We start from the raw sequence: 24,620 nt of genomic DNA, 5'->3' as shown, positions 1-24,620 counted from the left end.
TGGATAAGAAACTATCGTAAGGTTTTAATTTCTCATTAAAATAGAAAATAATACTGCAGAAATGTTGGAAAAACCACTGATGACTATAAATTATTTATGGCACTATTTGTCGTTGTTCAGTCACTCAGTCATGTTTAACTCTTTGCGACCCCATAGACTGTAGCCCACCAAGCTCCTCTGTCCATGGGATTCTCCACGCAAGAATGCTTGAGTGGGTGGCCATCCCTTTCTCCAAGGGATCTTCCCAACCCAGGGATCGAACCCGGGTCTCCTGCACTGGCAGATTACCATCTGAGCCACCTACAGCCATGGTTAATTTTGAAAATTATTCTTAGTCTTTACCTCTGTTCACACAAAGGAGTCATTAGGGATTATTTTTTTCCTTTTAAATCTCTCAAGTAATAAGAAGTTTTATGCTGGTTATTTAGTTTTTAGAATTATAACTTTAATAGTCAAATAACAAATAATTTGTAATTATTAAATTATAATTTAAATAACCATACTGTTGGCTTGACATTTTCATGTTTCTGTTTTTTATTCTAACTAAAAAATGCTTCAACAAATGTTTTCATGCACATAGTTTTTTCTCTTTTTACATCAGGGGCCAGCAGACTTTTTCTGTAAAGGCTCAGATCAGTAAATACATTAGGCTCTGCAGGCCATATGGTCTTTGTTACAACTCCTCAACTTTGACATTGTAGCTTTAAAGTAGCAATAAACAAATGAATGTAGCTGTGTTCCAATAAAATTTTATTTATGAACACTGATGTCTGCATTTCATAAAATTTTCATATGTCATAAAATATCACTCTTTTGTTTTCTAACCACTGAGAAAGGTTAAAACCATTCTCAGTTTGCAGACTGCACAAAAATGGGTGGTGAGTTCATTGGAAAGACAGAATTTTAAGAGATTTTAGGCTGGTGGGCCTGACTTGATCTGCTGGCGATGGCTTGCAGGTGTGTCTTAGATGACTTCTTTAGAACAAATGTTTCAAAAAGGATTAACTGGATTAAACAGTACATTGTGGTAGCTTATTTCCCAATTACATTTTTGAAAGGATTAAATCATATCTTTTTTGTTTCAAAGAGAAATCTTTTGGCACTTTTCCCACCCACTGAAGTGAACAATATGGTTAAGTGAAAGAGCTCTGTGAACAGAATTCACAACCCATGGATTCCAGCTCTATCACTGACTGGCTGGCTGTCTGCTCTTGGATAAGGAACATGACACCTCTGGTGCTCACCCACAGAAGGAAGTAACTGCACCAGACTCTACAATGGCCTAAAATCTCGTAAAGTTCTGTCTTTCCAATGAAGTCACTGCTTCAGTGTCTTTACTAGTGGATCAAGTACCATGGGTAAAAATATGGGGGATAAATTATGTGAGAGGAGAGAGACAAGTAAGTAGAGTTACTTTCATCAAGCATATAGAAATGGGGACTTCCCAGTGGTCCAGTGGTTGGGACTCTGTGCTTCACTGCAGGGGACCTCGGTTTGATCCCTAGTCGGGGAACTAGGATCCCACAAGCCACACAGCACAGTCAAAAATAAATAAATAAATAAATAATAAAAATAAAGTAATTTTACTTGGGGATTGTAAATATAGAAAAACAAAGAATATCAAAATGTTACAACTATAATGGGAGAAGACAAAAATGTATACCAAATAATAGTCTACCAAATATTAGAGAATAAAATCACACATTACATGTTCATAAAACCCAAAGCTAGCTTTTCAAAAGAGACCTTCAGATATTTTAATTGCAAACACCCAAAATGTCTGTCAACAGTGGAATGGAAAAATAAATAGTATGTATTCGTACAATGGATTACTACATAGTGACAACATCCACATGTCTCATAGACTATAAACTAAAGAAAACAGAAACAAGAGAATACACACCATATACTTCCATATACATGACGTTCAAGAAGAGGCAGAATCAACTGTTGCTGGAAAACTTCTGACTTTTACAAGATTATCTTTGGTGGGTGTACTAATAAGGAGAACGCACCATGGAGCACCTGGGTTGTAGTTACAAAGGTATATACATATGTTAAAATTCACTGAGTATACATTTAAGATTTGGGCATGTTATGGAGTAATACCTCAAATTAAATGATTTTTAAAAGTAAATCCAAAAGCACTTCCAAAATTTTTTTAAAATTTAAAAGCAAAACAGCACAAGTATTATATAAAACAAATCTACTTAGTGACCACAGGGGAGTATATCAGAAGTTGATACAAGAAGAACTTGAAATAAAAACTTTGTTTATTCTTCATCAGAAATAGTCTTCAGGATATGCAGAGTCTAGAATACTAATGTGTATTTTCTCTAACCCTATCCTTCCCAATCCTTAAAAGAACAGCTAATTTTAAATGACTTGAATAATAATCTTGAAGAAAAAAAATAAAACACAGATGATAGCCAGTTTCTAGGATGTAGATAAAAGGAGAACTTCTACTTGCTCTTGACGGAGATGGGGACCAGCTACAGGTAGTTCAGGAGCTATCAGCTGTCAAACTTTAACAGAAATATAAAAATAAACATGCAAGCCCTTGGCAGCCTGAACAGCAAAAACGGCACCAAGAAAGGTAGCAAAACCCCCAAGAAACCTGCAAAGAAGAATGAGAATAGAACAGATTTCTGCCGTCATGAAAAGAAAAGAGTCACCAGTCTCACTGTGCTGCTTAAGGGACTTTAGTCAACAGTGGGTCACTCCCCAATGAGACATGGGCAAGAGTCACCCGGAGCAAGCTGCATTGATCAGGACAAAGTTCTCACGATCCTCCTGCCTGTGGGGTGACTGCAGTGTGCAATGTCACCGTGAAAGAAACAAGTGAGAAATTACCACCACAGAAGCACCCTGTGCAATTAGCAAACTCACCACGACATTAAAATTGTCCATTCTTGGAGATGGGTATGAACACATAACCGGCTTGGAACAGGACTTCTGATCTTGATAAATGAGGGCGTCTGCCCAATGAAGCATTCAAGGACGAAGGCTCTTTCCTAACAGTGATTTATATCTCTGGTGTAAGTTAGGTTATGAGATAATATTCATTATTCACAAGCTTAATACCTATGACTGCTCGGAGAATTTTAAAAAATAAATGCTGAAAAATAATCATCCATTCTTTATTCCCAAATTATATAATTTTAAAAATATAGGGCTTAATCATAAAATTCAAAACTTGAAAAAGCAGACAACAATCACCCATAAAGCCCCCACACTAATCCAACACGACAGCATTTTGCTGTATTTATATTAACTTCTAATTGTTTTCCCTGCATGTATTCTTTTTACATAGTTTATTCATTCAGTACATGTTTTTGAGGGCTTATTACGAGCCAAGCATTTTGCCCCGTGCCAAAGATGAAATAATCATTTTATTTCAACAAATTTCCTTTTCTACTTATTTGTAAGTTATAATCTTTCCTGTTACAAAATTGAAATCATTTGTCTAATCTTTCTAACTTTTTATTACTATCTAATACACATGCAGGAAAAATGCATGAATTGTAGTACAATACATGCTACCTCACTCAGGTTAAAAAAGTAGGCTACTAGCATCTCGGGTATCTTTAAATTATTTTAACAGTAAACAGTAGGACCACCCTGGTAGTCTTCCTCTCTCTGGCTGATTCTCTCTCCTCCCATACAGATGGTGCGAAGATCACACCCAGAGGTAACTGGCATTCCTAGGAGGGTCCGCAGACTGGAGTGATTATCAGGGGAAAGGAAATAAGGAACAGGAAGCTAGCTGGTCATAACCACCTCTCTGTTAGGTTTCAAGAGAAATGGGTACAAAGAATTTTAGAGATTTGTCTAAAACTCAGTCCAAATGGGTATTCCCAGCAAAGGGCCCAGGTGAATATGAAGAGAGGGCATGAGCTGGGGTTTTCCAGCATGTGGGATCCTACGATTATGGTGGCAATCCTGCAACAACCAGGCAGGATTTCACAAGCAGGGATGCTGGCCTCCTTTCACAGAACTAAAAGAAAAAACCTTAGAGATATTTTGGCCCAATCCTGTAACTTTACACAGAAGGAAGGTGAGGACTTCAGAGAATGTAAGTATGCACTAGCTCCTGTTCCAGTTACCTGTTACTGCCTAAGTGATCACCTAAAAACTCACTAGCTTCAAATAACAATGATCATTTGTAACTGTGTGTGGAGATGGATGCTTCCTAGACTTATTGTGGTGATCATTTCAGAGTATATACAAATATAAAATCATTATGCTGTATACCTGAAACTAATAGAATATGTCAATTATACCTCAATTCAAAAAAAAAAAAGAAACAAACAACCACCACCATTTATTATCTCTCCCGGTTCCAAGGTTGATGGGGTTCAGGTGAGGTTCTCACTAGGGCTTCTCATGTAGCTGCAGCCAGACAGTGGCTGGGGCTGGAGTTCCCTGAACAGACTCTTCACTCACATCTGGTGGCCATTGGGAAGGGTGGCTGGGGCCTCAGCTGGGGCCATCAGCCAGAATACTACTACTCAAGGCCTCTTCATGCCACCTGGGCGTCCTTACAGAACGGTAACAGGCAAGCAGTTCCTCACAGAATGGTGATAGGCAAGCAGCAACATCTTTTTATGACCCCACTTCTTAAGTCACACAGTACCAATTAAGCTGCAGGTGCAGGCCGACCCAGGTTCAAGGCCAGGGAGGCGGGGCAGAGACACCCACTCAGACCATAACTCTCCATGGGAGGAGTATCAAAATTACATTTTAAGGAGAGAACATGGAGATCTTGTTGCAACCGGTTAGAACACACACTTTGCATAGATGCCCTTCCTACAAGATTTCCCCTTGCAAACCTCCGTCAGGGCATTTATCACACTGCAGGAAACTCTCTGCTTATTTTTTTTTTTTTTTATAAATTTATTTATTTTAGTTGGGGGCTAATTACTTTACAATATTGTAATAGTTTTTGCCATACATTGACATGAATCAGCCATGGGTTTACATGTGTTCCCCTTCCTGGACCCCCCACCCACCTCCCTCCCCATCCCATCCCTCTGGGTCATCCCATTGCCCCGGCCCTGAGCCCTTGTCTCATGCATCGAACATGGAATGGTGTTCTGTTTCACATATGATAATATACATGTTTCAATGCTATTCTCCCAGAACGTCCCACCCTCACCTTCTCCCTCAGAGTCCATAAAATTGTTCTATGCATCTGTGTCTCTTATTCTGTCTCGCATATAGGGTTATCGTTACCATCTTTCAAATTCCATATATATGCATTAGTATACTGTATTGTTGCTTTTCTTTCTGGCTTACTTCACTCTGTATAATGGGCTCCAGTTTCATCCATCTCAGTAGAACCGATTCAAATGTATTTTTTTTAATGGCTGAGTAATATTACTCTGCTTATTTTTGACCCACCTCTTCCACAACAGTTAAGTGAAAGTCACTCAGTCGTGTCTGACTCTTTGCAACCCCATGGACTGTATATACAGTCCATGGAATTCTCCAGGCCAGAAAACTGGAGGGGGTAGCCTATCCCTTCTCCAGTGGATCTTCCCGACCCAGGAATTGAACTGGGGTCTCCTGAATTGCAGGCAGATTCTTTACTAGCTGAGCCACAAGGAAAGCCCTTCACAATAGTATTAGCTACTTAAGAGGAGTAACTGGATCATTAGTGTAACCTTTGTATTCCTGGCATTTAGCAGATGCTCAAAAAATTATCTGTTGCATCAATGACAAACAAAAGTTGGATTTTAAGTAAAAGATACTTTAAAAATATTTTAAACGGTTTCTAAAGAATCTAAAAACATTCCTTTATCAAAATCTCTTGGACTGAGTCAGCTTAAGACCATCAGCTTTGAGAATTGTTAATACCTGTAAGTTTCATTAACAACATTGTCTCATCTTTAACTAATCTATCTTTAAGTAATAAAGTTGCTACTAACTCAAATATATCCAACAGTTTAAAATGTATCAGCAACACAAAATGCTCATCTTAATACATATTCAGAATAACTCATAGGTTTATTATTTTCCCTTCAAAATTGGTAGGATATTTTATGACAAATGCCCTTAAAAGGAAATTTATTTGTAACACCACTGTTGCTAAATGTGCCAAAGGAAATCATTTAAAAACCACTCCAAGAACTCAGTGTGTTTAAGTGCAAACATACAATTTTAAAGTATTTTTATTCTTAAATTACATATTTTTGTATCATGTTATTGGATGTAGGTCATTCAAACCTAAATTATCACTGTACTGTCAGCTTTCTTTTTCTTGTCAGCAAATAAAACCAAGATGAAATAAAATTTATAAAAACTCAAAAGTTAGTTAAGTTGTTCTCTGGCTGAACAAGGCATGCATGCATATTCAGTGCACTAAAGTGCTTGTCTAAAGAACACTGCACATTGCAGTACACCATCCTTAGAATTTCACTACTGTCCCAAATATCCCAAATGATATTACCCAAATATCACTGAGCAATCTTTAATTAGCTGAGACTCAGTGTAATTTTGTTTCAGTCACTTTCCTCACAAGGCATCATCAACCATTAACCCTGCAAAGAAGGACTGATGTTCACCAGCAGGACTTACCAATTAAAACCTGACCACTCTTCATTGCAGACCCTCCTGGCAGCAGGCCATGGACCACAAGCCTCTCTCCACCACCCTGTTTTCCAGTTCTTCTCCAGCTCCACTTGGTCTGATGGATAATCCCAACAAGTACTTCTAGAAGCTTGAGCTGCTCTTTGGCTTTGGTGACGGTTAGCTTTTTGGGGTTTACGTAGATATTCACATCTTTGTGTCGCTGCTGGACAACAACTCCCATTTTCTGATTGGACTGATGCTTTAGAATGGATACTGGCCCGCTGACATTACTATTTTTTTTATTATAGCGCTTAGGTAAAAGTTTTTTACTTTTTAAAATCTTCGTAAACCGCTTGAGTTTGGGTTCATACTTTTTTCCTTCTCTGTAATCATCTTCTTCGATAATAATCTCATTTTCACTGAATCTGACATGGTTCACAGTAGGTGTCTCAGGAAGGAGGCTTTCCTCCTCATCCTCACTCAACTCCAAATAAAACAGCTCTCCATTCTTCTGCACGCTGTCCAGCCATTCAGGCTCAAGGTCACTATGGAAAAGAGAAAAGACAGTCTGAATCACAGCAAAACATAAGAAAAACAGTTATGCCTTTCCAGCATGGGGGTGAGGGTAGGGGCTGGGGTGCAGGGAGATGGGAAGGGTGAAAGTTCCTTGATTATCTCCTTACTGTTTCTAATTTACTGTGAGCATCAGCATTATTTACTGTAGAATGCTATTTGTAGAGCCTTGAAGAACTGGGATTGGAGGAGAGAGGATCAAAATGGCACAGTGATAGAAAAGAAAACAAATGAAAAAAGAGATGGCCCTCTTCTAGAATCTAAGGTTCTGTTTTGTTTTTTTAATTTAATTCCCTGTGTGGTTTTTGTTCACTTTAGACAATTTCACTGGACAATAATTTACGTTAGTAGTTGATTATGCAATTATGTCCACAGATGTAAGACATTTGGAAACTGTACATAAAAACATCTTATTTGCATATAAATTATTCATCATGGCTGACACGCTAAAACAAAAAACTAAAGCCTACCAGTATTAAGAGACTTTGTTTATATAATAAATTTTCAAAAAAGGAACATTCACTCACCATGAACTAAAATCTTTGCTGAGATCAACTAATTTATCATACAATCACAGTTAATAATAATCACTTTGTAGCCTAAAATTTCCATAAATTTCTTTTTAATGAACAATTTTAGCAGGAAAAGTAAACCACATATTACATAATTCATCATGTGATTATTAGAAAAACCTTTTAACTGGGAAGTAGGACATTGAAAAAAACAAAATTGTTGCTATTAAAGTGATTGAAACAGCACTGAAAAATAAAAATACTCTTCTTAAGGTAACAGAACTAACCACAAACTCTACCCTGTTCAATGTTACAGTTTACCTTTCAAATTGGTATACTTTAAAGCAAAATTTGTTACAGTGGAAAAAAACTAACATGTGGAAAGAGTTTTTTCAGAAACATGACTGTAATATGTTGGCATGAAAGGGTATAATCTGCGTCCTCATCATTCAGTCAGTTATAAGACATCTCCATTTTCTGCAGTATTCATTAGCAACCCTAGTTCTTTCAACTTATGAGTCAAATGTCTCTTTCTAAATATCATGAAAATTAATCCAAAAAAATGCACTATTCTATTACTCCATATGAAACTAACCACTGCCATGGTCTGTGGTTGGTAATTAATACTGAATTTTCAACTATATATGTTTGGTTAAAAAAAAAAAGCATAACTATCCCCAGATATCAAAACTAACATTTCTTTGGCCCTTGCTGGTCCCCAATGTGTGGCATCATTTTAGGCACTTAGGCACATGTGTATTATTCACCTTTATCAGTTGCTTTGAATATATCTGTCTATACCCGCAGAGATCAGCATTTAATAACTCTGCAGTTCTACTGATAAATAACTGTGTCTTTGCCATAAAAAATTAGATAACAATGCACCATAATTTAAAATGGCACAATGAAAATACCATAATTATACATAATTACTTACAAAGATATATATCAATTAGAAAATGAATGAAGCTGATTTGCTTTATAATCTCACCTTTTTAATCTGCTATGTTATTTATAGTAAAGATATGTGATCCCAAAGAAACATTTATCCCTCCCTGCTAAACATGAAGATGATTCATCTTATTCTCTAAAAGCTGAATGTGAAACCACTTTTTGGTTACGAGTTAACGATCCCAGCAGGGGAGTGTTCCAGGGAGGGTGGCATTCAGTAGTGGAACAAATAAACAGCACTAGGCATTGTGCTGTGGAGAAGGCAATGGCAACCCACTCCAGGGTTCTTGCCTGGAGAATCCCAGGGACGGGGGAGCCTGGTAGGCTACAGTCCATGGGGTCGCTGAGTCGGACACAACTGAGCAACTTCACTTTCACTTTTCACTTTCATGCCTTGGAGAAGGAAATGGATGGCAACCCACTCCAGTGTTCTTGCGTGGAGAATCCCAGGGACGGGGAAGCCTGGCGGGCTGCCGTCTATGGGGTCGCACAGAGTCAGACACGACTGAAGCGACTTAGCAGTAGCAGGCACTGTGCTGAGTACTAGAATTACAGTGATGAAAACATCAGTTCCCTCCCTTGTCCAGAAGAGAGGAAAAACTGAGAAAGAGCTCATGACAGTACACGTGGTCAGTGCAGAAGAGAGCTTATCCAGCTTGGCCAAGTTGAGGGTGGGATCAAGGGAGACTCTGCAGTAGGGAGACCACAGAGGTGAGTTTTCAAGTGGCCAGGAAGGAGGGCTTGGGGGGCTGAAGCAGAGGACGAGAAGAGAATTCCAAACAGAAGTACCAGGATGAGCATAGGCCTCAATGGGTAGTCTCCTTGGTCTGTGTGGACAACCACTGTGGTTGTCAGAGCGGAGTTGGTGAGGTGGGGAATGATAGGAGATGTGGAGTTCTAACTTTGCGAGGGACCCCCGCAAAAGGTTTGGATTTTGTTGTGTAGGTAAGAGAGCATCATGAAGAGTTTTAGTAGAGGGTTTCCAAGTCAGATACCTTTGAATAGCTCTACTTTGACAGGATGATAGAAGCTGAGGTGGACAAAAATTCAAGGTAAGAGGCCATGTGGGGGACTGCTTCCATAGTCCAAGCAAATATGATAACTAAGGCAATGGAAGAGGAGAGGCAAGGCAGGAAAAACATTTGAGAGACGCTTGAAAATCACCAGGATGTTGAGACGGATTAGATGTGATGATGAGCAAGAGGAAAGAATTGATGCTGACTAGATTTCTAGTTGGCGACTGTACTTTCATGCATCCTTTCTTATATATATAGGCAGACTCATTTTACATAAATGGGCATGTAATTATTGTAGATGTTATCCTCCCTTCCTACCTTTCACTGACATAAATGATATTAAAACCTATGTACCACACAAGGTCTTGCTATATAGCACAAAGAACTATATTCAATATCCTGTAATGAACCAAAATGGAAAAGAATATGAAAAAGAATATAGATATATATGTACAACTGATTCACTTTGCTGTATACCAGAAACTAACATTATATATTAATATATAGCATTGTATATCAACTATACTTCAATAAAAAAAATTTCTGAAAATCCATGTTCTTATAACAATATAAGATATATATAGGGAAATCTGCTACTGTTTGTTTTGAAAAAGTGACTGGAATCTATACATATGTACATGCACACACCTGTATAATTTATCACTTAAAATCATGATTTAGAAATCCTTAATGACTCCATTAAGGTATGTAGCATGAGGGATGTAGCACATTTGATTACTCACCTACTTACAAGCTTTACATTCACTTTTTTGGGGGGGCTCCTATGAACAACAATACAATAACTATCTTTTTATGTAAGGAAATATATATATGTACATACACATACACACACACACACACACACATATATATATATATACTTGTGATATATGTTTATACACATATATTTTTACCCAAAGACTATAGCAATTCACATTTCCACCAGCAATGAATGAGATCCATTTTCTTAACCTCTAGATTTAAAAAATACTTCACTTTAAGCAGAATAATTTGCTTTTTAAGAAGAGGAAGAAATTTTTAAAAAGGGGATAAGAGACAAAAATAAGGACAAGAAAATGACTGTAGTAAACTACAAATGAAGGCAAAACACATAATAAAAGGAAAATGAACTGAGAAGTCACAGATCTTGGTTCAAACTGTTCTTTTGAGATTTTCATTTTTCTGAGCTTTAGCTTTTCTCTTCTAGTAAATGGATTCTAGCTATCTCACAGAGCTGTCATCAACAGCAAGTAAAATAATAAATCTGGCACAGTTAAGGACTAATAAATGACAGTTCTAGTCCTCTCGCCCCACAGAGTCAGAACTGTGGAGAAATGTACAACTTTATTAAATATAGCTCTTGTATTTCTGCACTCTTCCAACCCCTAGCAGTAAACGAAGATGTCTCCAACAATCTCGTTTGCTAGGTTCCAGCTAAGTGCTGGTGACACATGAACCAAAACTAGATACTCCCTTTAAGGCCACAGTTCAGGATTCCCAGAAGGTTCCTTACTTTTGTGCGGGCGTGCTAAGTCGCTTCAGTCAGGTCCAACTCTTTGCGACCCTGTGGACTGTAGCCGGCCAGACTCCTCTATCCATGGGGATTCTCCAGGCAAGAATACTGGAGTGGGTTGCCATGCCCTCCTCCAGGGAATCTTCCCAACTCAGGGATAGAACCTGCATCTCCTGCAGCTTCCTGCATTGTAGGCAGACTCTTTACCACTGAGCCACAGGGAAAGCCCTCCTTATTTCTACTACAGGTGATTAATTCCTATCACAAAAACATCAAGAGTATAACTGATAAACATGCCAGAAAGTTTACAGACGTGGAAAGACCATACTCTCAAACTAGCTCTATTGTAGTGGATGAGGTATCCTAAAAACAACAACAAGAAACCCCAACTTTTCATTGCAACTATTCATTAATAGTGAAATTAGTATTGTATGTAGATACACCCCACTCTAAGAGATGGAGCTTAATCTTTCTTCCTCTTTAGTGTAGACTGGACTCAGTGATGTGCTTCCAAAGAAGAGAGCATGGGAAGTGAAATACAGCAGCTTCACAGTGAAGAAATCTGGCAGTCACCACCTTAACCAAGTGACTGAGGTTATGAAAAACAAGGAAGGACTGAGAAACTGTCATGACCAAAGGAATCTAAGAAGACATGATGACTAATGCCATGTGATACTCTGGATTGGATCTGGGAACCGAAAAAGGACTTAAGCAGAGGAATGGTGAAATCTGAATAATCAGGAGTTTAGTTAATAGGATTGTACTAATGTTAATTTCCTAGTTTTGACAAATGTACCATATTTGTGTGAAAGGTTAACATCAGAGAAAAACTGGGTGAAGAGTTTACAGAAACTCTTTGTACTACCTTTGCAACTTTTCTGTAAACATAAATTTATTCCAAAATAAAAGATTCATTTTTAAGTCTACCAGTTTTAATTAAGATTTTTATGATATATGGGTCACAATAATCAATATTAACATAAATATCCTTTCATCTCTTTTTCTGAGAGCCTATGGTGCAAGCTGCAAAGCTGTTATTGTGCAAATGTCTTTCAATGAGATTCTTACTCTGTTTATTCTGCTTTGCTCTAAACAGAAATAACTGTATATTTATAGTTGGCCTGCAAAGTTTGATGGCACATCAATTGGGTTCAAACTCTAAATGACGTGGTAAAAATGAGCAGAGGCCTTCTTCCTAGAGAAAAACTTGCTAGTTTGCAGATAATCTAGTTTGCTTACATAAGTTGTAACAGAAATATATTAAAGAAAACAAACTTTAGATAATGCTAATCAGTTGCTTGATTATTGAAGTATTCAAGAATTCCATTTTGATACTACATCTGTTTTTCTTCTTCTAAGTTATAGAATCTCTCAGATCCTTAGCTGCATTAATGTCAGCATTTTTCAACAAGTGAAATAGCATCAGCATTTCCTTAGCCACCACAAGAACGAGTAAAACATTATGAAACAGCCAGCCCTCACAGCACATTTCCTTAAGGGAAACATTTTGGCTACAATTTCAAACCCCTTACTATACTTTTTTCTTTTTAGCGGGAAAAGCACAACATGCTTTACCTAGGTAGCCAACACATGTAGCTATGTAGTTACACAGTACTAATAGGTACAGCAGGACAAGTCTAGGGACAGAGAAAAACCACACAAAACAAAAACAGCATGACAAATTATCATGGATTCTACCTGAGGCTTGGTTCAGTAAGGACTGATCTGCACAATGCTTTTCTGTGTTTTCATTTGTATGTTCTGTCTACCAGCAATATCTAAATTTTCATCTCCAAAGTCTTTTGCTTGTTTTCTAAAAGGAAACAATGATTTTAATGGATAAAATCTGTGCTAGCTGTTATGGCAGCTTGAGAAGGTGAGGAACCTGGGGTAGGCTGATGGTGTTCCTTCCAGTCCAGCCACAGCCACCACTGGAACAAATGTGAAGCACGGCAGAGAAGAAGGGATGAGCCAGTGAACTAACAACTGTGAACTTGTTGCATGAAACAACTCTTTACATCAGGAACACATCTCCACTGGAACTATGCTAATAATGACCCCAACCCCTACTCCAATACTTCAGCTAAACGGGGCAAGTCTACAGTGCACTAAGTTAAGGATATGATCTAACTCTGGTAGAAATGGAATCACAGACCAGCAAATCGGTTTCTGCTAGAACTTCACTGTGCTTTTAAAAGATGTCAGGTGGACAGACAGCTCATCATCTAGCTCAAACACAAGTGCCAAAAGCGAGGAATGAACACTGCTATAAAGAAAACAAGGGTTTCCCTGGCGGTTCAGCAGTAAAAGAACCTGTCTTCAATGGAGATGTGGGTTCGATCCCTGGGTCAGGAAGACCGCCTAGAGAAGGAAATGACAATCCCCTCCAGTATTCTTGCCTGGAAAATCCCATGGACAGAGGAGCTGGCCATGAGGTCCAAAGAGTCAGACAACATTTAGTGACTAAACAACAACAACAACAATGCAGGAGAAAAACTGTTACTGGAGAAATCAAATCTTGTTATTGTTCAGTTGCTAAGTTGTGTATGACTCTTTGTGACCCCATGGACTGAAGCACACCAGGCTTCTCTGTCCTTCACTATCTCCTGGAGTTTGCTCAGATTCACGTCCATTGAGTTGGTTATGCCGTTGAACCATCTCATCCTCTGAGTCCTCTTCTCCCTTTGCCTTCAATCTTTCCGAGCATCAGGGTCTTTTCCAGTGGGTGGCTCTTCATATCAGGTGGCCAAAGTACCGGACCTTCAGCTTCAGCATCAGTCCTTCCAATGAAATACAAGTGATTTCCTTTAGGATTGACTGGTTATATCTCCTTGCTGTTCAAGGGACTCTCAAGAGACTTCTTCAGCACCACAGTTCAAAAAATCAATTCTTTGGTGTTCAGCTTTCTTAATAGTCCAACTCTCACATCCATAGCTTTGACTATATGGATCTTTGTTGGCAAAGTAATGTCTCTGCTTTTTAATATGCTGTCTAGGTTGGTCATAGCTTTCCTTCCAAGGAGCAAGCATCTTTTAATTTCAAGGCTGCAGTCCCCATCTGCAGTGATTTTGGAGCTCAAGAAAATAAAACCTATTACTGCTTCCACTTTTGCCTCTTCTATTTGCCATGAAGTGATGGGGCCGGATGCCATAATCTTTTTTAATGTTGAGTTTCAAGCCAGCTTTTTCACTCTCCTCTTTCATCCTCATCAAGAGGCTCTTTATTTATTTTTCACTTTCTGCCATTAGAGTAGTACCATCTGCATATCTGAGGTTGTGGGTATTTCTCCTGGCAATCTTGATTTCAGCTTGTAATTCATCCAGCCTGGCATTTTGCACGATGTACTCTACATATAAGTTAAATAAGCAGGGTGACAATATACAGCCATGACGTACTCCTTTTTCAATTTTCAATCAGTTAGCTATCTGGTTCTTGACTTGCATACAGGCTTCTCAGGAGACAGGTAAGGTTGTCTGGTATTTCCATCTCTTTAAGAATTTTCCACAGTTTGTTGTGATCCACAATTAAGTCTAAAAAGGATCAATTAAGGTTCCAGGAGAAAGCAGCACTTAAATGGGAACTTGAATGATGATGACAAGTAGAGACAGGAAGAAAAGGTATTTCAAAGAGAGAGAACAAAGTATGTATAAAGTGTAGGAGGAGTAAAAGAACATTGTAGGAATGAGAATGGGTGACTATTTCAGTGTAGTAATAATATGCACTGAATTTTTATGTTCCTCCAGAATTCATAATTTTGAAACACTACCCCCCAATGCAATGGTATCAGGAGGTGGGGCCCTTGGGATGTAATTAGAATTAGATGAGGTCACAAGGATGCAACCCTCATGAATGGAATTAATGCCCTTAGAAGAGCCACAGGGAACTTGTTTCTCCTCTCTACTATGTGAGACTACAATGAGAACATGCAGTCTGTAACCTGGAAGAGGGCCCTCACTAGAACTTGGCCATGTTGATATCCTGACCTTGGACTTCCAGTCTCCAGAGCTGTGAGAAATAAATTTCTATTGTTTATATACCACTCAGTTTAGGATTATTTATTTATTTTTTGCTACGTTACATGGCTTGTGGGATCTAGGCTCTCTAACTAGGGACTGAACCTGTGCCCCCTGCAGTGGAAGCATGGAGTCCTAACCACTGGACCACCAGGGAAGTCCCTAGGATGTTTTTTAATTAGTGGCCAGAGCTAAGACAAGTAGGAATAAAGGTGACTTAAAGGAAGATCATCAAAGATGGATCTGAGAGGTTAAAGAACAGATCTAAAATAGCTTTAAAAAGCATCCTAAGGAATCTGGAATTTATTTGGGAGGACATCAAGCTTTTGAGTAGAAAAATGATTTAATAGACTTTTCTTTTTTAGAGCAGTTTCAGGTTCACAGCAAAATTAAGCAGAAGGTACAGAGACTTTTCACATACTCCCTCCCCATGACATGCATGGCCTCCTCCACTATCAACATCCTTCACCAGCATGGTTCATTTATTACCATTGATAAACTGATAATCATAATCACCCAAAATCCACAATTTACATTACTCAATCACTCAAAATCCACAATTTATGTTTGTTCTTGGTGTTGTACAAATCTACAATGCCATGTATCATCCACCACTGTATAGCATCACATATAGTAGTTACACCGCCCTAACACAATTATCCTAATATTTCCAATTTTAAAATAAAGGTTAAAGAAGACGAAGGCCCATAAAGTTTCCCAGTTACCAGGAAGATCGTTTTTATGTTAAAGAAAAGCACGTCTTTTCTAAGGCAGCCACACAAAGATTTCATTTCCAAAGAGATAGAAACACTTATACATTCAGCCTTTATTTTCTCTTTAAGTGTTTGCCCCTTAGAATATAGCGCTCTTGAGACATCTTGTAAAGTAATAAGGTACAACCAGGAATTAATTCTGAATTCCTAAAAACCAGAGAAAACTTGATGAAATTAAAATGTCAACACTTTCAGGTTTTCTGAACCCTGCTCTTCACCCAGTACTTATTACACTGAACCAAAATGCCTCTCATAATAATCTGCTGAAAAAATTATTTTGACATTGCCAATATGCTATGAATACTAACAAAATTAGTCAAAGTTTCAGTTATTTCAGGCTACATTATAAGGAATTTCATTGTAATTGAAGTGGTTGAATTCTTTGAACAATACAGTCTGCAGTGATCAAACCTGAAATATTAGAAAAGTTTTTTTAATCTCAGCCTTCTTTTCCTGATCATAAGGATGATCTGGTTAAGCACATGGATATCTACTTCATTTCAGTTAGTTTTGTTGGTAATATTCATGCTTGTGTTTAATTATACTTTTGATCCAAACTGCTACACTGTATCTTTTTGTAATAGGTTCTCTACAAGAAAAATAATTTAGAACTATAGTTTAGAAAGTAAACACACTCAGCTGTATGGAAGAAAGACTGCAAACAGGAGAAATTAGAAGCACCCAGACCAGTTATAAGGCTACTTCACTGGTATATGGGACAGGTGAGCCCTTTAAGTAAGGCAGTGCCTGTGAGAAGGAGAAGGAGGTGGTAGGGTGGATATTAGAAAAGCAAGTCAACAGGATTGGAGACTTATCAGATATGAAGACCTGAGTAAAAAGAGAGTGAGGTCAGCAAATGAGATGGGCAACTCTAGTGGGGAAACAAGGCAGACAATGAATTCTCTTCAATATGCTGAGATGGAGACGGTCGCAGAGAATTACCATATCTCATCATAAACCTAGCTACATACTGTTTGACTTTTTAATCTACATAATTTGATAAAAGAAAAATTAAAAGAAAAGAGAAGTCAAGGTTCAGAGTAGGAGAGAAAAAGGAAAATATTTTACTAAACTGGATATTATTAATAATATATTGCATCATAACTCTGAATGAAACATTTTGATTCTTCAATTAGCACCTTCCCACATTCAAACCCAAGAAAAAGACAAATTTTGATATATCCAAGGAATCCTATTCAGAAATAAAAAGGAAAGAACTACATATAAGTAACAAAATGAATCTCAAAACAACTATGCTCAATCCTATTCAGAAATAAATGGTGTCCTATTCAGAAATAAAAAGGAGAGAACTACATTTACGCAACAACATGAATGAGTCTCAAAATAAGTATGCAGAGTAGAAGAAGCCAAAAAAGAGAATCCATACTGTATGATTTCATTTTTATAAAACTCTGGAAATATAAACTCATCTATCACTACAGAAAGCAGATAAGTGGTTGTAAGGAGTGAGGCAGGCATGAGTAGTATTGGGGAGGCACACAGGGCAACTTCTGGAAGACAAGGATATGTTCATTATCTTGGCAGATGTATGCATGTCAAAACTTATCAAATTGTACACTTTAAATATGTACAATTTATTATATGTCAGTTACACTTCAATAAAGATGTTAAAATAGCCCAGAAAAAAAATTTAAAGGACATATTTCCCTTCTCCAGTCATTCTTATTTTCAGTGGACATTCCTTAGCTTTTTATAGCTGAATTCTCTTTCTAAAGTATCCCTTTTTCTCCCCATCAGTCAAGATTTTAAAACTCACAACAATAAACAATTCACTTTGAAAAATCAAAACTCTAGGTCAATTTTATGAAAATTGGTAACTTTGGCCAACACAAACCAATGTGGCTTCAATGAGTTGGATAATCGTAAACCAAAGCAAAGAAACATGGAGTTATTGCAAGTAAATGTATGATTTCTGTCATTTCAGGACTGGAAACTAGTCAATGGTTCCCTCAACCCAACCCACCCTCCATATTACCTCTGAAGCTTCCTCAGGGACTAGCCAATATGCCAGGTTAGGATGTACTGCACTAATTTAAAAATTTCCTCTTATAAGTACCTATTAAAAGTACTATAACCAGAACGTACCTTAAAGACATCTTCTCTAAAAAATGATAAACTTATTAATTCTGTATTGACAATAACTTGCAGCTCAAATTGGTTTTCAGTTTCAAAGCATGCCAGAAACAATGACAATTTCCAGAAAGAATATGCAGAAATTAACTGGAACCTTGAAAGTTCAGGACACTTTATGTGAATCAGTAAGTGGCATAACTTCCTCAATAACCTCCCTGTAGGCAATGAAAGACAACAAGCAATTCATATCTCTTAGCTTTGATGAGAAAGCTTAGGTTCACATCCCTACATCTTTGATCCACATGTTCCAGTGTACTGTCCAAGCTGGGAAGGCCATCCCCTTGCACTGGTGACTCTGCACCTTAGGGAGGTAAATATCATAAGGAAAAAACAGACAGAAGCCTACCTGGTCAGGTCAGTATATCAACTTGCACATTCTAAACACCAAGAAATGACAGCCATACAATTTGTATCTTGGTAGAACTTGAAATATAGACCAGCTAAACAGTTTACAATCGAGATTTCCTGTAGCCTTATTAGGATGTTAAAGACACTGGGACATATGGACTGATCAGGAAATGACTGATACAGAACATTTAAAGGCCATTAAAAAAAGAACTAAAATATAATACATATATACATGTATTCTGAATCACACTGCTGCTGCTGCTAAGTTGCTTCAGTCATGTCCGACTCCGTGTGACCCCATACACGGGAGCCCACCAGGCTCCTCTGTCCCTGGGATTCTCCAGGCAAGAATATTGGAGTGGGTTGCTATTTCCTTCTCCAATGCATGCATGCATGCACGCTAAGTCGCTCCAGTCATGTCCAACTTTCCGAATCACAAAATGCTTTCAAATAACACATTTTCTAATACAAGGTCCTTAGCTTGCTCACTTCCCAGGTAACAGGGCTAGCTCATTTATTTATTCATCAAAATCAACGCACCCCCTTTGAAATCAGGTCTCCTAAATTTCTCCACTGACAACACTCAACTGTGTGTCCTTAAGAAAATTATAGATGCTCTCTGGACTAAAAGTGTGTGATTTTAAGATGTAGAGAAACCAAGAGTTTGAATCTCACATTGTGTATGGCTCCCATAGCAAGACCAAAGAAGGTTCCAAATAATCCATACTTCCCTTCAAGCAGCCTGGCTTGACAGCCATAAATTTTTAAATTATTTTTTAAATGACCACAGTAGAAGATTACACAAAGTGTTTGATATCCTTTAATTTGTTCAAGTCTTCCAGAATATAATCTGTCCTCATTAAGCCTCTAGAATACATTTAAGTACCCAGTAGTGATGGTTTTCTCCTCCTGCTTTTTAAAGATAATGATAAAAATGTATTACATACCTATGAGTGAAAATAATTGCCAAGTAACTGATACTCCTAAATACACATTAAATACTCCTGTTATTTTTAAATACATATAAAATGTCATTCCAAGAATGACTATATATGGCAGTCACTGATTGATGCTTTGGCACCAGAACAGTTTCATAGTTGGTTGTTTCAAACTAACACTAATTACTTTAATTGACCTTTCCAAAAAGTTTTCAACCCATAGCAGTAAGGGATAAATGCCTTCAAAACTGAAGCAGCATTGGGTACTGTGAACAAAAATAACTTTGCATCATTTTTAGGGATAATAAAGTAGGAAATAATACTTAAGATATTCTGTATTTAAAAATTACATTATGACACAAAATAGAAAACAAGAAAACCATGGAAGTTCAAAGGAAAATACAGCAGAAATACCCCCAAAAAGCTAAAATACAGCAGAAATACCCAAAAAAAGTGGAGAGCTTGTTCGCGATGGTGAGGCTAGGGTTGATCTACTTTCTTTTATATATCTATTCAGTTTTATAACGGCAAAAAACCCTATGTGATTTATATAGTTGACCAAACGCAGAAGGTGTCCCTTCACTCTAAATACTAATGAGATTAAAGTCACAAAAATCATGACACCAAAGCAAGTAGACACTGCGGCAGAACAGAATTTTGTGAACACTCTAGCAGATATACTCTGATATATTACAAAACTCACCAAAGAGATCCTCCTCCTTAAAACCTAAAATAACAAAGAATGTACAGTGACAGTCACTTCGGCTCACATTATCGCACAGCTGAAACGTGGTGCAAATAACCCCCACTTATTATAGAACCTCAAACATTCATTCTCTACCACGCCAACACTCTCGAAGTATCCCCAGCCCACGTGTACACTTTCGGGACAGAAAGGATGGATTTACTTGTCCCTCTTCGAGAACCTTACTTAGAGTCTGTACTCGTAGGGGAGTATGAGCCCGAGTCGCTGACCGGATCTTCAGGATCATAATCTTGATCTTGTGAAGACAGGTCTCCAGGGAGTCCCTCTGGGCTCCGAACAGAACCGCACAAGGGCAGAGACGCCATTAGCAGGGATGCCGCTGCTACAAGAAGAGTAATTCAAACCCCGCACCTACTGCTTGCCGGGGCCGCCATGTTGCCTCCTCTCGGGAAGCGACCGGGGCCACGTGGCCACCAATCCTCAGCTGCAATTGGTGGCAGCTCAGGTTGCCAAGGAGACGGGGAAGCTTCACGGAGAGAACTGAGTCCGCCCTGAAAGGAACCAATGAACTAAAATTTCTAGGAGGACATCCGGGAAGAATGGAAGAAGCTAAAACTTAACCACTTACGCTCCCCGAAAGACGCTCCTTTGGAACAGCTTAACTTGTTAAAACTAGTGGAGGCCCACTGGGTTTTTTCTTTTTCTTGCAGTTTGCACTTTGTTGCTACGCTGAACAGCTGTCCAAAACCTTAGATGGGCCCCGCCTGGGTTTCCCTAGAGTAAAGAAAACTACCCTTTACCTCTCTGTCCGTGCTTGGAATGGACGCTTTTAAGCAATGCCATGTTGGTATTAATATAAATATGCGCCATTATTTCTTTGGTTTTCTTATTGTTTCACAGAAGTAAATACTTTCACAGTTCTCCCAAGCAGATGTTGTAGAGGTGCTTCAAATTGGTGCCAGTATTGTGAAATCAACTGCGTGTTCATTTTCTAACTGAAAATTTTATAATTTGATGAAGTGTTCTCATCACTGAAGTTGGAAGTTTACACAGGTAAAATTTACCTGTCTTTTGCAAATACTTGCATCAACTATTTTTGGAATGTACAAAATAATAGCATTTATTTAGATTCGGCCATTGCTCTAATTACTTGTTCTATTCATAGGTATATGAATATACATGAACTAAATTTCTCTATACTAAAATAAGGAAACTGAAGCTTAGAGAGGTTATTCATCTTGTTTATGGTCACACGGGTAGCAGGAAACAAAGCCAACAAGAGCTGACGTCATTAACCACTAGATTATATTTCCTCCTCAGCACCCAGTAATTCACCTATTAGAGATCAGTAATTCAGTGTTAGAGATCTATTCTAAGAAAATAAGAGATGCAAATAAAATTTATAAAACTTATAAAAATTAAAAGCTGAAAGCAAGCTTAACGTTCAGCAAAGGGGTAAAAGTTAAATGTCTTTACATATAAAGTATGATGAATATTATGATGTTAATAGAAATGTTTTCAAAAGCAATGCATGGGAAAATGTTCCTATTATAGCCGTTAATTTTTTTAAAAAGATATAATGTTATTTTATGATCTCAATGGATGGGGGCTGGGGATTCAACTTAAACTATATGGGTAGATGGTTCAGTTCAGTTAAGTTCAGTCTCTCAGTCGTGTCTGACTCTTTGCGACCCCATGGACCGCAGCATGCCAGGCCTCCCAGTCCATCACCAACTCCCGGAGTCCACCCAAACTCATGTCCATTGAGTCAGTGACACCATCAACCATCTCATCCTCTGTCGTCCCCTTCTCCTCCTGCCCTCAATCTTTCCTAGCAGCAGGGTCTTTTCAAATGAGTCAGCTCTTTGCATCAGGTGGCCAAAGTATTGGAGTTTCAGCTTCAGCATCAGTCCTTCCAATGAATATTCAGGACCGATCTCCTTTAGGATGGACTGGTTGCATCTCCTTGCAGTCCAAGGGACTCTCAAGAGTCTTCTCCAATACCACAGTTCAAAAGCATCACTTCTTCGGCACTCAGCTTTCTTTATAGTCCAACTCTCACATCCATACATGACCACTAGAAAAACCATAGCCTTGACTAGATGGATCTTTGTTGACAAAGTAATGTCTCTGTTTTTTAATATGCTGTCTAGGTTGGTCATAACTTTCCTTCCAAGGAGTAAGCGTCTTTTAATTTCATGGCTACAATCACCATCTGCAGTGATTTTGGAGCCCAGAAAAATAAAGTCAGCCACTGTTTCCATTGTTTCCCAATCTATTTGCCATGAAGTGATGGGACCAGATGCCATGATCTTAGTTTTCTGAATGTTGAGCTTTAAGCCAACTTTTTCACTCTCCTCTTTCACTTTCATCAAGAGGCTCTTTAGTTCTTCTTCACTTTCTGCCATAAGGGTGGTGTCATCTGCATATCTGAGGTTACTGATATTTCTCCCGGCAATCTTGATTCCAGCTTGTGCTTCCTCCAGCCCAGCGTTTCTCATGATGTACTTTGCATAGAAGTTAAATAAGCAGGGTGACAATATACAGCCTTGATGTACTCCTTTTCCTATTTGGAACCAGTCTGTTGTTCCATGTCCAGTTCTAACTGGTGCTTCCTGACCTGCATACAGGTTTCTCAAGAGGCAGGTCAGGTGGTCTGGTATTCTCATGGTAGAGAGTGAAAGATGAATGTGCAATTTATAACATATAGTGTACTACGATAAATAGAGTTCTAATGGAATACCCAAAGGAAAACAAACTTGGGATATGTAGGGCCACAGCAGTTTTCCTAGAGGAAGGCTTAACTTATCTTGTTATTACAGAATATTATCTTCCAAACAGTGAAGAGTAGTGAAAGATGAGGTATCCCATAGCCCAGAGAGATATATGCATATATATTGCCCAAAAGAACCTGGGCAGTAGCCATTAAATATTTAAACTTTCAAGCTGCAATTTAGTTTCATTTGTCACATTAAACTATGTATATTTGAATATCCTAAGTTTAATGGTTTTATTTGTATTGATTTCTAAATTTGCTTTTTAATAATTGTTAACTAGCTATTGAATTTTGTTTTGCAGTTTATGTGTATTTATAAAATTGTTTTTATCTTATGAAAGAGCTGTAAAGCACAGAGTTTATATCTGCTTATTTTAAATTATAGTAAAGTTTGTCATCCCTGGAAATCTGTCAGTCTTTCCTGAAAAGAGAAGTCCACATACCACAAGTATTAGAAAACAGGGGACTAGTTCATAAAGGGATAAATGGGTAAAGGTATGATGACAGAAAGAGATGGCACCTAAGGAACAGATGGAGAGATATGACCTTGCTCAACACCTCTTCTCTGAAGCTGGTACCCAGAGGAGGTGCAGGTGTGGATGCTGACTTGCCAGTGTCGCTCAGGAGGCTAAGGCAGTCTCCATGTGATGGTGTTTATTTTCTCTGGTAGTTAGAAGACAGTCTTGCCAGGTAAAAGTGATAGGGAAAGTAATGGGCTCAGAAGCCTCAAGAGAGTGGAGTCAGGAAAGAAAAGAAACATATTTCCATCAATATTGAGTCCCCCCCCCAAAAAAAGATGTATTACTTTTAAAATTAGAGATACTATTAAAAGGCAGAACCGCTATATTATGTTTCATGTTAAAACATACATATTCTCACCACAATCCCTAAGATTCCATTCTAAAATTAAAATGCTTTCGGTGCCTCTTTAATAAAGTTAGACTTTCATCATTTTAAAAGCACCTTGTTGGAAGTTAAAAAAAAAAAAAGACATTTTAAATTTTAACAAAGGCGCTAGTGGTAAAGAACCCATCTACTAATGTACCTAGGAGACATAAGACACACAGGTTCGATCCCCGGGTTGGGAAGATGCCCTGGAGGAGGAAATGGTAACCCACTTCAGTATTCTTGCCTGGAGAATCCCATGGACAGAGGACCTGGCAGGCTATAGTCCATAGGTTGCAAAGAGTTAGACACGACTGCAGTGCCTTAGCATGCATGCACACATTTTCTACTATAAATAACACTTCATTTTTTTCTATAAGCATCTGATAATTTCATACCCTGCTCATAAGTCTCAATGCCACCCCATTAAACAGAGAATAAAATCCAAATTGTGAAGTCTCTAAAAACAACACCTTCCAATTCTACAAATAACTGAGCACTAATATGGAATTAGAGACTTTATTTCCTGTTATACATTAATCAAGTTAATCAAACTGTTGAACTTAACTAATCGACACGTCTTACCTGAGGTGCTTGTTAAACATACAGCTTTAGGATCCTACCCCACTTCAACAAGATCAGGATCTCCAGGGAAGGAGCCTGGAAAACTCTGTTTTGAAAAGTAGCCCTAGTGATTCTCAGGTTAAAGGCAAACCTGGGAAAAACTGCCTTTAGCCTTCCTTTGGTTCTATGCGTCTACCTACAGGCCCATTGACCATTTCCTGAACAGGAACCCATTCCCACTTCCTAGTTTTGAGCCTGGCAGGCAGAACCCTCCCTGCTTTAGAAACAATCACGGGTTTAATCTTGAGTGAAAAACCTCTCCACA

At 38.2% G+C, this 24,620-nt stretch overlaps 1 protein-coding gene across 8 annotated transcripts in view; it reads right to left on the bottom strand.

Annotated features, from left to right (window-relative positions):
- The window catches only part of INTU (inturned planar cell polarity protein), an 86,631-nt gene extending 66,107 nt beyond the window's left edge, over positions 1 to 20,524 (bottom strand). For 7 of the 8 annotated variants that reach the window (XR_014068150.1, XR_014068149.1, XR_014068151.1 and 4 more), the window contains exons 1-2: positions 20,296 to 20,524; positions 6,580 to 7,118 (exon numbers count right to left, since the gene is read on the bottom strand). Coding sequence is in view for 5 of the 8 variants with exons in the window: in XM_081538161.1 (XP_081394287.1) it covers positions 6,580 to 7,118; positions 20,296 to 20,435 (679 nt within the window). In the remaining 3 variants the exon portion in view is untranslated. The remainder of the gene's footprint in view (positions 1 to 6,579; positions 7,119 to 20,295) is intronic. The other variant, XM_081538164.1, reaches the window with a different exon arrangement.
- Positions 20,525 to 24,620: the final 4,096 nt, after the last annotated feature.

This window comes from Giraffa tippelskirchi, chromosome 11 (assembly GCF_054371585.1).
Source record: "Giraffa tippelskirchi isolate mGirTip1 chromosome 11, T2T-mGirTip1v1.2.pri, whole genome shotgun sequence".
Taxonomy (NCBI): Eukaryota; Metazoa; Chordata; class Mammalia; order Artiodactyla; family Giraffidae; genus Giraffa; species Giraffa tippelskirchi.
The sequence above is the reverse complement of the archived record's forward strand: the minus strand, read 5'-3'. Positions and strand labels throughout refer to the sequence as shown.